The sequence below is a fragment of the Haliotis rubra genome, unplaced genomic scaffold, assembly GCF_003918875.1.
Source record: "Haliotis rubra isolate DU_JTF1 unplaced genomic scaffold, ASM391887v1 Scf76, whole genome shotgun sequence".
NCBI lineage: Eukaryota > Metazoa > Mollusca > Gastropoda > Lepetellida > Haliotidae > Haliotis > Haliotis rubra.
The window spans coordinates 2,189,152-2,203,153 of record NW_025767479.1 but is presented as its reverse complement, the minus strand read 5'-3'; the positions used below and the strand labels follow the sequence as shown (position 1 = coordinate 2,203,153).

Below are 14,002 nucleotides of genomic sequence, written 5' to 3'. Positions count from 1 at the left end.
AACATTTATAACAAAACGACCTCAGGGGTACATTACATTCATAACGAATGTCAAATCGATTTGAATTCTCCCTTAGACAAACAGATCGAAATATGAATAATTTTGGAAACCTGTTATGGTGGCAGTATGGTGTTGAACATTGTAGTCTTGATTAAAGTATACGTTATACGTATTTGCAGTTGTTTTATGCATATATCTATATAGATAGATAGATAGATAGATAGATAGATAGATATGCATGTACATATATTTTATATATTCAAGAACATTGTGGGATTGATTTGTAGCTTTGTAGAGAGGTTAAGTGTTAGAGATGATCGAAGTACATGTATTTTATAACCCAAAAATAAAAAAATAAAATAATAATAATTAATGAAAAAAATAAAAATAAATAAAAAATAAAAAAGAAAATAAAACCAAAAAAAATAGAATAAAAACCCCAAACCAACAACAATCATTGGTTTCCATAGATACAAACAAACAAAACAAACAACTCGTAAAGAAAAAACACACAAAACACTCACTCCGAGAGTTTTAAACTTTTATGGCCTAGTGTTGATATATTCCATATCAAAAGAGTGAGTGAGAGAGTGAGTGAGCGAGTTTAGTTTTACGCCGCACTCAGCATTATTCCAGCTATATGGCGGCGGTCTGTAAATAATCGAGTCTGGACCAGACAATCCAGTGATCAACAGCATGAGCATCGGTCTGCGCAATTGGGAACCGATGACATGTGTCAACCAAGCCAGCGAGCCTAACCACCCGATCCCGTTAGTCGCCTCTTTCGACAAGCATTGGTTACTGAAGGTAATTCTAACCCGACCTTCACGGGTCCATATCAAAAGACATTCCGGGGGCATTTTCTATATACCACCCACATTACAGTAATTATACCGAGCATTATAACAACTATTCCATTGTCATTGTTTGCGAGCAGGCCACGAGGAACGTCACGTGATATGAACGCATTGTCGCAAATGATTGAAGATGACGTCATACTCTAGGGGGCGCGGTGGGCGAGCTGGCTAAGGCGCAAGGCTAGTAGTGATCAAGCGATGTTGAGGTGTCGGGATCGAGCCCACCTGTGACCGGGTGTAAAAACCTTGGAGTCAACTTTGTGTGCAGACTCTTTCAGTGTTGTCACAACCCCTAGTGTACAGTACACAACCCTGTGCACTTTACAGAACTCACGAATCCGTTGGTATTTGACCAGATGGTGGCCACATGAATACGTGCAAACACCTAGTTGCGGGTACAGCAACGTGCAGTGAACATGGACAAAGTACTGTGACTATGTGTCCCAGTCCACCCAGCTGTGAATGGATACCTCGTTAGGACGAGAAAGCCACAATAACTCGGTGCGCCTAGTGGCTGCAAGAGTTGTATACTCCCCAGGGAGTTGAAATTGATAATGCGATGTGCCGTTGAGAACTTGAGATATACATCCAATGATCGAGGGAAAAAATACCAGCGCCTTGAGCATGCACTAGTGCGTGGATATGTGCGCTATATAAATATCCTATAATAAAAAATAAAATAAAAAATACTCTGTTCATTACGCCATACAATGTTCATGACGTTATGGCGATTTATGTGACGTCGTTCCAAAGTAACTCAGCTGTTCCAATTTCAGTTCTGGAAACCCACATTCATAAAGAATAATCCCGAATTACGGATTAATTTCTAGAAGGAATTATTTCTGTAATTTCCAAGCCTTGGCGTTTGCGACATATAATATATTTATGTAACCAAACACTACATGAGCATTTAAATATTAGACATGTGTTTCAAGGTAAGAGAGTTAGATCTAATAAAATACTTATAAGAAATCCTTGTAATTTATACTGCACCCGCCCTGCCGCATGTACTACTGGTAAAGTTAGTTCTTTGATGCCACAGATACATTGACGTCTCAACGTAATTTTGCGGTAACATAGCATACGAACGTAAGATACGGTTCTACTACATTTTGTACTTAATAGTTTTCTGGGTAACGGAAACGCACTGGAGCCCTACAGGAATTTGTGTAACGGAAACGCACTGGAGCCATACAGGAATCTGGGTAACGGAAACGCACTGGAGCCTTACAGGAATCTGGGTAACGGAAACGCATTGGAGCCCTACCGGTTTCTGGGTAATTTGTAAGTTCCGTTTACCGGAAACTTGAAGGAAATGTAGAGAAACGGTCCGGAAACCTAACTGAAAGTTAAGTTTCCATTTCATATCCGTCACCAAGTTATTTTTCCTGTGAAAGTGTGGATGATATTATTATACACAGACATGCTATTATATACGTGTCTGTATTTTTATGATGTTAAAAATGTTTGGGAATTCATTGGAAATTTTGCTCGTATTCGTTGTCGGTACCATATTCACGTTTACAGAATTGCTTTCTTATGCGTTATGAAGATCCGGGTTAGAATTGATCTTCAGTAACCCATGCTTGTTGTAAGAGGCGTCTAACGGTTCCCAATTGCGCAGATCGATGCACATGCTGTTGATCACTGGATTGTCTGGTTATTTACAGACCGCTGCCATATAACTGGAGTATTGCTGAGTGCGGCGTTCACCTAAACTCACTCACTCACTCTTATGTGTTATTTTCTTGTTTTAAGCAATCTGGGGTAAAAAAAAAACACCCTGAAAATATGTAATCGGAATGAAATTGGTAATGAAACATAATTATTTGCAAACCAAAACGGGTTTTAATTATTGTCAAAATTAAGGAAGTACGCGAAACAGATAAACTGATCTGCCTTAAAAAGTGGTATTCATCATGTAATGAATGTATTGAGAATTGTTGAATTGAGGGCACATATATTTGGGGGGTTTAGTCTATCAATAAAATATTAACAACCCAGCTGCTCCGTTAGATTACGAGGTCGTTCACTGCCACTAAATTTAGTCACGGTTGTAAATATCGTGCTACTGTCATGTGATAGCCATGTGAAACTATTTAACGCCTGCTTTCTGTTTGAAACAATTTTTCGAACCATATAAAATTTGACTCGTAAAAGCATAATTTCACAAAACCAGGGTCCGAGATGTTTGAGACATCTGCGAACATATCCGTTTGGAATTGTTACACATGTGACATTGACAAGGCTGAAAGTATTGATGCACAAGTCACATACATATAACTGAATGCCGAGGGGATGCGTAATTAAATAATTTGTTACTAGAAAAATTGCCAAAATGATTTGAAAATTAAGAAATGTTCACCTGACGGGCAGTGGGGTAGCCTAGTGGTTACAGTGATCGCTCGTCACGCGGAAGACGTTACGTCAGACGAAGCAAGTCCTTCTCTTGCAAGCAGTTCTTTTTATTAAGACGAGTGAAAACTATCAAACATTACATTACAGGATATAAATATACTTAGTAGGATATTATCACATCACTCTATTATCATTGTGATAGAATTGATCTTCAGGAACCCATGCTTGCCGTAAGAGGCGACTAACGGGATGCGGGGGGTGTCAGGCTTGGTGACTTGGTTGACACATGTCATCGGTTCCCAATTGCGTAGATCAATGTTCATGCTGTTGATCACTGGATTGTCTGGTCCAGACTCGATTATTTACAGACCGCCGCCATATAGCTAGAATATTGCTGAGTGCGGTGTAAAACTAAAATCACTCACCCACTGACTGACTGACTGAGTTTGGTTTTACGCCGCTTTTAGCAATATTCCAGCAACATCACGGCGGGGGACACCAGAAATGGGCTTCACACATTGTACCCATGTGGGGATTCGAACCCGGGTCTTCGGCGTGACGAGCCAACGTTTTAACCACTAGGCTACCCCACCGCCCCCACTCACCCACTCACCCAAGGGACAGAATATATAACGTCTGAATTGATACCATGTACACGCGGACTAAAACATTTACAGTAAAAGAATCAAATAGTGGAAAAAAATCGAAAGTAGAAGTATATCTAAGGGGGGAAATAATTGATCATATTTACATAGCATTTGCATGTGCAGCCTTAACCGTTCCCCAAAAGCCTGAAGAAATCTGTATAAATCGTTTTTGACAAAGCACCCAATGAGTGAGACCTTGGAATTATATGCAAATGAATTCAGCCCACTATAAGTTCTTGCCCGGGGTGCAATGGTGGCTGCGTTTAGACACGTTTTGAATTAACGCGGGTGAGATTTCAGTGTCAAGTTTGTGATATTCACGTAAATTTTGGCAGATCTTTCCTTCCATTGCGATAGAGCTGCTGCAGTGATGACCACGCGATCAAAGCACCACACGATTGTATTAAGAAATAAGGAAGTTGGGCGTGATTTTACGCATGCTTCAAAACAACTTAACACTGGAATTCACATTGTACTTCATATCTATACACCCGTGAATATCAGGGTTAGAATTGATCTTCACCAACCCATGCTTGTCGTAAAAGGCGACTAACGGCATCGGGTAGTCAGGCTCGCTGACTTGGTTGACACATGCCATCGGTTCACCATTGCGCAGATCGATGTTTATGTTGTTGATCACTGGGTTGTCTGGTGCAGACTCGATTATTTACAGACCGCCGCCATATAGCTGCAATGTTGCTGAGTGCGGCGTAAAACTAAACTCCCTCACTCATATCCATACATCAGGTCTGCCAATGTTTGCTTGTTGTTTAACACCGCACCGCAATATTCCAGCCATATGAAGGCAGTCTGTAGAACAAATCGATTCTGGACCAGACAATCCAGTGATCAACACCATGACCATCGATCTACGCAACTGATATATGATAGCATGTGTCAAACCAAGTCAGCGTGTCTGACCACTCAGGGGTGGAAATAACTTAAAAATTGCTAATGTACTCCGGTACAGTGGCACATGTAAAATCACTTGCCCTGATAATTTTTCCACTATACTGGCTGATTTTCTTGTTGATGTTTAAAATAAACAACATAATTAACATTGGAAAGTCAACTGGACACCGGTACAGCGTGACATACAAATTTGCTAGCCCTACAGAAAAAAACGCTGGACTGGGCGTCGGGCAATGGGTTATTTCCACCCCTGACCACCCCACCCCGTGAGCCTCTTACGACAGGAATGGCTTGCTGAAGAACAATTCTATCTCGGATCCTCACGGGTTTACGTTTGTGTATGGTCTTGGGGGTTAATGTGCCGACATGTATCGAAATACATTTTTTTGGTATATTTAATAAGCAGAATTTCTGCCCGTCAGCTCATTTCAACCACTTGACTTTATTTACATACTAAATCTTCTGTTTGGTATTACTAACAGGTTAATGTGATCGGGTGATGCTGCCTTGGTTGGCACATGCCATCGTATCTCACTGGATTGTTTGGTCCAGAGTCCATCATTTACAGAAGCAAATAACAAGCAGATGGGTTTTTTCACAATCGTGAAATGAGCTCCATGTAGGAATTCATTTGAGACTATAACTAACCCTGCCACACATTTCTTAGCAGTTTTACATATACAAAACTGCAGGCTGGAAGGTATACATGTATGTTGGATGCATGTGAGCTAGGTCAGATAGCTAAGTGTAAACTATGAGCTGCTGGTGGATAGGGGCGGCGTGGAGGCTAGAAGCTCATACGTCGACAAGTTAACAATTACATATACCCATGGAAACGAATAATGGAACCCCTGAAAGTACAAGTGTTCCTTTATTCTTTTCCAGAAATTCCCCATAGTTTTAATAGAAACTTTAGAAAGCTTGTGAAAAAACCTGGAAAAGAATAAAGGAACACTTGTACTTTCAGGTGTTCCGTTATTCGTGCCCATGTGTATATATTACACAGCAGTATGAAATAGGTAGGTATGGATCTGTGTTTAAGCTGTTGATCATGTGTATGTAGGCTGAGAGCTGCGTGTAGGCCAGACAGTTATGTGTAGGCAAGGAGTTGTGAGCGGGGTAGGGTCTGTGTGTCGACAGAAAGCAGAAGGCAGTTATCATGTGCACTTATTACCTAGCAATATGAAATAAGTAGACATCGATCCGTCAGTAATCTATTGACTAGGAGCACATAGACTGGTAGGCCAGATATTCATGTGTAGACCAGGAGCTGCGAGTAGAGGGGAGCCGTGTGTTTGCATGGAGCATCACATAAAATATGTAAGCAGTGTGCGAAATAGTTTCCCATTTTTGCTAGCCAGTCGGGCTAGCTATGCCTGAAAGTTACTAGCCCACAAATTTATTCGCTGGTCCGATATTTGAATGTAGACACGGGTTTCATCATTAAGCTGCAAATATGATGAGCATTTGTATCTGATCATAATTTTGCATGGTTTAAAATGTGTTATAACTTAACAAATCGGAGAGAGTGATATGTTTACAAAATGACCCCATGAAAATTCACTAGCCAGTCGGGCCAGTGACTGTGGAGATTTACTGGCCCGACTGGATTTTTACTAGCCACGGGCTAGAGGGCCAGTGGCTATTTCGCACACGGGATATAAGCATACACTACATACACACAGAACTCGCCGTGGATATGCACAATACATGTCTATCATGCGGCTCTTAAAGGTTAATCACCTCCTACTGTAGTACGTGTACCAGCATGCACCCCGTACATTTCACAGGCCCGTTTTATGTCCCTTGACACTGGGACAATAAAGTCGTATTATTTAGTCGACTTCCACATCAATACAATTTTTGTCTCGACATGGCAGGTTCCACTTGATGTTTATGACCATATGCCTATACCAGCAGATGAGTGGGTATAATCAGGGTATACTCAGGGTTAACCCGACCCTGTAAGAGTCACTCTAGAGATCATTGTAATGCAAGATATCCACTCCACAATGCATTCATTCGGTATGTCACCATAGCCACCGGGGGTATTCACTTACTGTGGCGTCATGTTTTATGGACGAATGTCAGATTTATTCTGACATGTGGTAAAAATGGAAAGTTTATCTTGACATTTGATACGTACATTAACGTTTATTGATTTAAATAAAGGAAAAGAGCTCATCGTTCTTGTGCGCAATACGTTTTGTTTAGTAAAGTTTGTAAACAATTCGGGGTAGACTAGACTGTACGCACCTGTCATCCATTGTTTTAAGAGCAGATTTATGAGGATTGGGTGGTTTTGGTGTGTGACTTGTCTGATTATGTGCTTATTGCGGTCGTTTGATTGATGCTCATATTATCGATCATTGGTTTTCCTGGTCCAGGCTGATGGAGGTGAGGTGAAGTTGGGTTTTACGTCGTGCTTGAGAATATTTCGCTCATATGACGATGTGCATGTGTGTGTATGTGTATGTGCGGCTGCTTGTACTAGCCCAGACTGAAGCTGGTTTTATAGTGCTAGCCCACTGAGATACCATGCCGCAGTGAAGCATGAATACCCCACTCAGACACATTATACTGACTCCGAGCCGACCAGTCCTTGTTGTACCCATTAATGCCAAGCGCCAGGCAGGGACCAACAAGTACCAAATTTTAACGTCTTTTGGTTTGACGCGGTCGGGGATCGAACCCGCGACCTTCCGCTCTCCGGGCGGACGCTCTAACCACTACACCACGGAGGCGGTCCCAGGCTGATGGAACATAGATGCTTGCGGTTAAACTGACTTGCTACATATTTTCCCTGTTGGTATTCACAATTGTTATATGTAATAGCTACAAAGGTGTAGTAGTGAGTGAGTGAATGAGTGAGTGGTTAAACATTGTTTTAGCAATATTCTACGATTGGGTTTCATATGTTCCTCTCTCAGAGTCGAACCATAATTCTGGCGAGATGGGCAAACGTTTTAGTCTACCGACCCTTCGTGCCAATGTGTTGGGTAAAACATCATACGTGTGGATTTTATCAGTTAAGATATACTTTAATTCACATTTAAAAAAACAACCAAACTTATTGTGAGAAACTTTTATTAACATAATTTACACAGCTTCTAAGACACGGAAACCATTCATGATGTATTATGTGCATCAACAGTGACAACAGACAGGCTAATACTGTATTTGACAATATCACATATATAGGACCATTTTCGAATTATCAAGTTCCACTTTCACTCAACAAACACTGTTCTCTTTGTTGAACAACACATAACAACATAACATCTTAGATTGCTTGTGTGTGGAATTATTGCATGGTTGTGGTTCGATGCTGACCCTATCACCTCTGGTTTGTCAGCTCCATCCATTTCTTCTGGAAACCGCCTTGCTGCATAGTGCCCCTTCGAAGAAGTCCCCGAGTAAATGTGTGATTCTGAGACAATGTTTGACCAAAACACGTTCTTTGCATATTATTTCTACTCGCATCCCGTTCTTGCAAAGCAAAAATTCGACGCGCCCCTTCTCCTCCCCGCCCCCAACCCCACTCCTCCTCTCCCTCCCAAGCTTCCTCCATGGCAAATTGACAGAAGCCAGTATTCACCGAAACTGAGTTTTCTTTTTTTTTTATGCAGTTTACTTCACTGTGAATAAAACAAGAATACAAAAATAATTTAGTTATGTGGAAGTCAGTCACCCTGACAAGTGACAATGGACGGATGTCTTTGGGTCATTTGCATACTTTGACATGCACTTGGAGACACTACGATTAGGTTACGACTGTCGTAAATAACTTTCAAGCCGACTTACGGTAGTCGTATCCCTACGATCAAGTTCTCAAACGAGGCTGAGGGGTCACTTAAGTCTCAGAGAAGTAGTCGTTGTGTTGCGACATTTAATACTATAAGGTCAAGGTCGTTCAATGCAACCCGTGTTGTTCTTTGACTGTCCGTGGTATTTTCCTCTGGAAAGTTTCAATATCCTTTTTAAGTAGCTCTATATCAGCCTTGTGGGTATACCGTCTGACAGGCTGGCCGTCATAATTGATTAAAAACTTCTCGTAGTTCCAGCCAATGTCCTGACGTTTCACAGGAGTCCATGGCACAGGTTTTTCACGTGGTATTATGACGTCATCATCATTGTCAGGTCGAGGCAGTTTCATCCTCAGGTACTCAAACACAGGTGCAGCCTTCAGCCCATTAACGTCGCATTTGGCAAAGAGTTTAAAACGAGGCTCAAACTTTCCCCCGGGACGGACGTAGTGCATGATGGGTAATATTTCATCGTTTTCATACGGCTCGCCGTCGAACTGGTTACATGGGAAGGCGAAGACGTTGAGGCCTTTGGAGGAGTATGTTGACAGCAGTTCATTCAGCTGTGGATACACAACACATACAGTGAATCTTTCATGGGGAAATACTTAAAGAAAATGATTTAAGATATCAGTTTGTGTTGTCATGGGTTCGGTGCTGTGGGGTCAGATCCAAAGGAAGGTTGGGGATTCAGTCTACAGGGTTGTTAATATTCTGGAGCCCAGTTGCTTGTAAGGGACAACTATTTGAAAGCTGAGGAGGGATGGGAGGATGGATGCAGGGGGACTGGGATGAATAAAACAAATGGCCAAGTACAAACGGAAACAAGTAATTTGTCTTCAAGTGAGTGAGTGAGTTTAGTTTTACGCCGCACTCAGCAATATTCTAGGTATATGGCGGCGGTCTGTAAATAATCGAGTGTGGACCAGACACTCCAGTGATCAACAACATGAGCATCGATCTACGCAACTGGGATACGATGATATTGTGTCAACCAAGTCATCGAGCCTGACCACCCTATCCCGTTAGTCGCCTTTTACAAGCATGGGTTGCTGAAGATCAATTCTGACCGGATCTTCATGGGTCAATTTGTTTTCAAGAACCCCCTCCCTCAAACACAAACAAACAAAACAAACAAACAAACAAACAAACAATAAATAAATAAATAAATAAATAAATAAATAAATAAATAAATAAATAAATAAATAAATAAATAAAAATAAATAAATAAATAAATAAATAAATAAATAAATAAATATAGATTTCCTCTAACCGTATTCCATACTCTACAGAGTGAACAACACTGATTTCCCACTTAAATCACAATCATCATATGTTGATTCCCACATGTTGTTGCTGTTTGCCTGCTACGGTATACACGGAACAGAAGCCTAAGAAACAAAATCAGGGGCAGTCCAGTCTTTTGAAAGACTGGAGTTCACTGCGAAGAGTTGCGTCCCTTTGACGTGCCAGAAACCGAATCGGGGGTTCGAATCCAGGTTGAGCTTGATTATGCTTCGCCACAAATAGCGGCCAACAGTATGAGCCACGATCACCATAGTATGACGTATGAGTGCTCGGGATCTAGCTCATGTGGTTGCAAAACATTCACTGAGTAAAAACCGAAGCTAGCATGCCGTGATATAACTGAAATACTGCTAAAAGCCGCTTTAAACATCAATCTTTCAATCAGACATTGACCCTATAGTATGAATACTGCATACGTTCGGCTGAGCCAATCATACCACGTACAACGACCTCCACAGACCCCTCACTCACCTGCTTAAGTTCGTTCCTTGTGTTAAAGTCGGCCGTCGCGATGTTCACGACCAAAGTCAGTCGTCCCTCAAATCCTTTAAACTGGTCCACTCGCCCGTCGATGAGAGGCGCCGATAGCTCGTAGAAGGATGAGATAGATGAGACAGGGCCCAGCTTGACAACAGGATGGCTACTCATCACGAGACGAGGCAGGACTCTACTCCCCCATTCACGTCGAGGGGACACCCACAATGGGGGAACTTCTCAAGTAGGTACAAAATCCACACCAATCAAACGAAAGTCCCAAGGTATAAACACTAATTACGAGTCGATATCCTTTCTCTTTTAGCAACCCTTCTCAACAACCGGCCCCGACGTCTCTCAAGTGATATCTGTCTTAACGTGAGATTTAGTCAACACCGCGTTGGGTAGCTACTCGTCAAGTAGACCCCCTGAACGATTAATCATTGCCACACAGTTAGGCGATTTGCTACTGGTGAGATTGTACGTGTAAAGTTTTTGTGTCTCAATGGACAACGCGTTGCTTTGTAGGCGAAAGTATTTATCTATTGTGTGCGTCAGTCCTCTGTCACTTAGCTCCCCGGCTTTTGATTGCTATTCAGTGACGACATTCTGTAGATGTCTGCCCCCGGCTTTATCCAGGGATCTCCACGGGACCGGAATCTCCGTCTTGTATCGTCAGAACTCGAGTTGTAGACAACATATGTAGGTTTAAGTAGAGGTGTTGTGTTTTCGATCGTAAATAAACAATAGCCGGTATTGTTAATACGTCACCACTAAACCCCGAAGCATAATTGTTATGTTGCTTGATCTTAACTAGTGGAAAGGAATGCAGTGAAATGCAGAACTGGTCAGATCAGTGGTTGGTGGAATCAAGTCACCAGGTCACTAGGGCATCAGGTCACTCGGTTACTGTAACAGTACATTCACTTTTGCTAAATATCTTATGTAAAACATAACAGTATTGGCTTGTACATTAATTCAGTGAAAAGAGATTCTTGTGCGTAGATATGGTTTAAAGCCGATCTTAACACTATCCCAGCAACAACCGGAGACTTTGGAAATGAGCTTAACACGTTATACCCATGTGGGGAAACGAACCCGAGCTTTGGACATTGTGAGTGAACGTTGTAACCGCTAGGATACCCTAAAGCCACTTATTGACATAAAACATCAACCAGCTATATAAAGCAAGAAATATTTTCGTTCTGTGTGTATGTTCTATTTGGTTTCCTATTTCTTTGGCTCAAAACGTAACGATGGGTATTTCCCAGTACTAAAGATGTGACCCGAAACATAATATATTTACATTTACTTATAATGTGTTCAATTATAACAAAAGATACATAAATCATTTTTGAATAGACAGGGGATCGGCTCGTGTTTTTTTGAGATATAAACCTAAATAGAAAACCCTATTTACTAAAAATCATCCTAGCATTTCGTAATTTGAAAATAAGTGTTAACGAAAGGTTTTACATGACCTCACACAACCTGAACAAGACGCATTTTACTGGACTGAAGTCCCTTGTTACATGACAGGAAATTGAGATTTACGCCGCGTCCAACTCAAAAGGTCACATGCTGATTATCTCGCTGCTATCTCATTTGATCCTTTGGCAATTCCGAGTTATTGTGCACCATTGTGCACCCAGCGCATATCATCACACCATCTACAGTTTTGTTTTCTGTGAGTGAGTGAGTTCAGTTTTACGCCGCACTCAGCAATATTCGAGCTCTATGACGACGGTCTGTAAATAATCGAGTCTGGACCAGACAATCCAGTGATGAACAGCATGAGCATCGTTCTACGCAACTGGGATACGATGACATGTGTCAATCAAGTCAGCGAGCCTGACCCGCCGATCCCGTTAGTCGCCTCTTACGACAAGCATGGGTTACTGAAGATCAATCTAATCCGAATCTTCACGGATTTGTTTTCAGTGTCACCGGTGTATTTAGGAAAGTCCCTTCTTTGGGAAATATCTTGAAGTGGCATGTTTTTACCGTGGATGTTTCTACGACTTTCTGTTTAGTGGTGTTTCTTTGTTACCTCCCTTCCCCATTAAACCACATCGCCCTTCCGGTATCTACGAGGCTTGGTGTGAGTAATGTGAAGGTCGGATAGAACATGGCACGAATCATGATGACATCAAGACTTGTCACAGCTGATGCGTGTCGCCTCGTTTCGATTTGTGAACAAATGGTCAGCTGTAGCATAAATCGGCATCACCTTAATCAACTACAGTGGGTGAGTGAGTTGCGTTCATCGCTATTTTGAACAGAACAACACACACAACACACAACACACACGCATCAACAAAAACACACAACACACGCACACAACATATACAACATATACACAGCAACAACACACACAACAACAACACAACACACGCAACAACAACACAACACACGCAACAACACACACAACAAGACACACACAAACACAACACACACACACACACACACACACACTAATATTGTGAATTTGTGATGATAATAATATAGTGGTTATATATTTTGATGTGGTTATCATAATGATAATAATATAGTGGTTATATATTTTGATGTGGTTATCATAATGATAATAATATAGTGGTTATATATTTTGATGTGGTTATATTAATGATAATAATATAGTGGTTATATGATATTTTGATGTGGTTATCATAATGATAATAATATAGTGGTTATATGATAATTGATGTGGTTATCATAATGATAAAAATATACTGGTTATATGATATTTTGATGTGGTTATCATATAGTGGTTATATAATATTTTGATGTGGTTATCATAATGATAATAATACAATAGTGATAATGAAATGTTTTCATACAACTGTGATCACAATGATCGCAATATTCCAGCTATATGGCGGCAGTATGGAAATAATCGAGTGATCAACATCATGAGCATCGAAGTACGCTATTGGGATACGATGATATGTGTCGACCAAGTCCTGACCACCGGAACCCGTTGGCATGGGATGCTGAAAACCAGGTCTATCACAATGATAACATAGTGATGTGATAACATCCTCATAAGTATATTTAAACCTGTAATATAATGTTTGATGGTTTCATTCGTCTTGACAAAAAGAACTGCTTGCAAGATACTTGCTTCGTCTGACGTAACATAGAAGTTGATATCTCAGTGTAAAACTGTTCGACACGGACATACCTGTGTAACCAGATAATTACTAGCGAAAACTCCAAACAAATCTACAATGTCGTCCGGTAATTCCGCGCACCTAAGCACATCGATCGCAACACGGCAACTAACGACTCTTTAATTTTTTGTGGTTTACATGACTAAACACGCTGGTATGCATCATATTTACCGAGAAATATAAGTTTCATTGACGACTATGAGATTCTAACGTTGCATTATGCCATACGGTTGACCTTACCGGCGTTCTGACTACATCGCTTGCTGTCCGATAATTCTGCGCAGCAACTGACGCGCATAACATCCAGCTGGAGATCCAAAGTATGGAAGTGTATTAGGGCCAGATTATTTTCAAAAATCACTTCATCAATGTAAGGAAGAGTGTTTCATATTAAATCCAATTATGAATAATGAAGAAAAAGGTTTAAAAGTCTGAAGAAAACGTATTTTCATAAAACTGTCAAAGAG

At 41.0% G+C, this 14,002-nt stretch overlaps 1 protein-coding gene across 1 annotated transcript; it reads right to left on the bottom strand.

Moving 5' to 3' along the window:
- Positions 1-7,844: 7,844 nt before the first annotated feature.
- Positions 7,845-10,709, bottom strand: LOC124260372 (glutathione peroxidase 2-like). Its single transcript, XM_046694665.1, has 2 exons — positions 10,360-10,709; positions 7,845-9,143 (listed from the first exon to the last, which is right to left on the bottom strand). The coding sequence occupies exons 1-2, from the start codon at positions 10,534-10,536 to the stop codon at positions 8,688-8,690; spliced, it is 633 nt and encodes a 210-aa protein (XP_046550621.1). The 5' UTR covers positions 10,537-10,709; the 3' UTR covers positions 7,845-8,687.
- Positions 10,710-14,002: the final 3,293 nt, after the last annotated feature.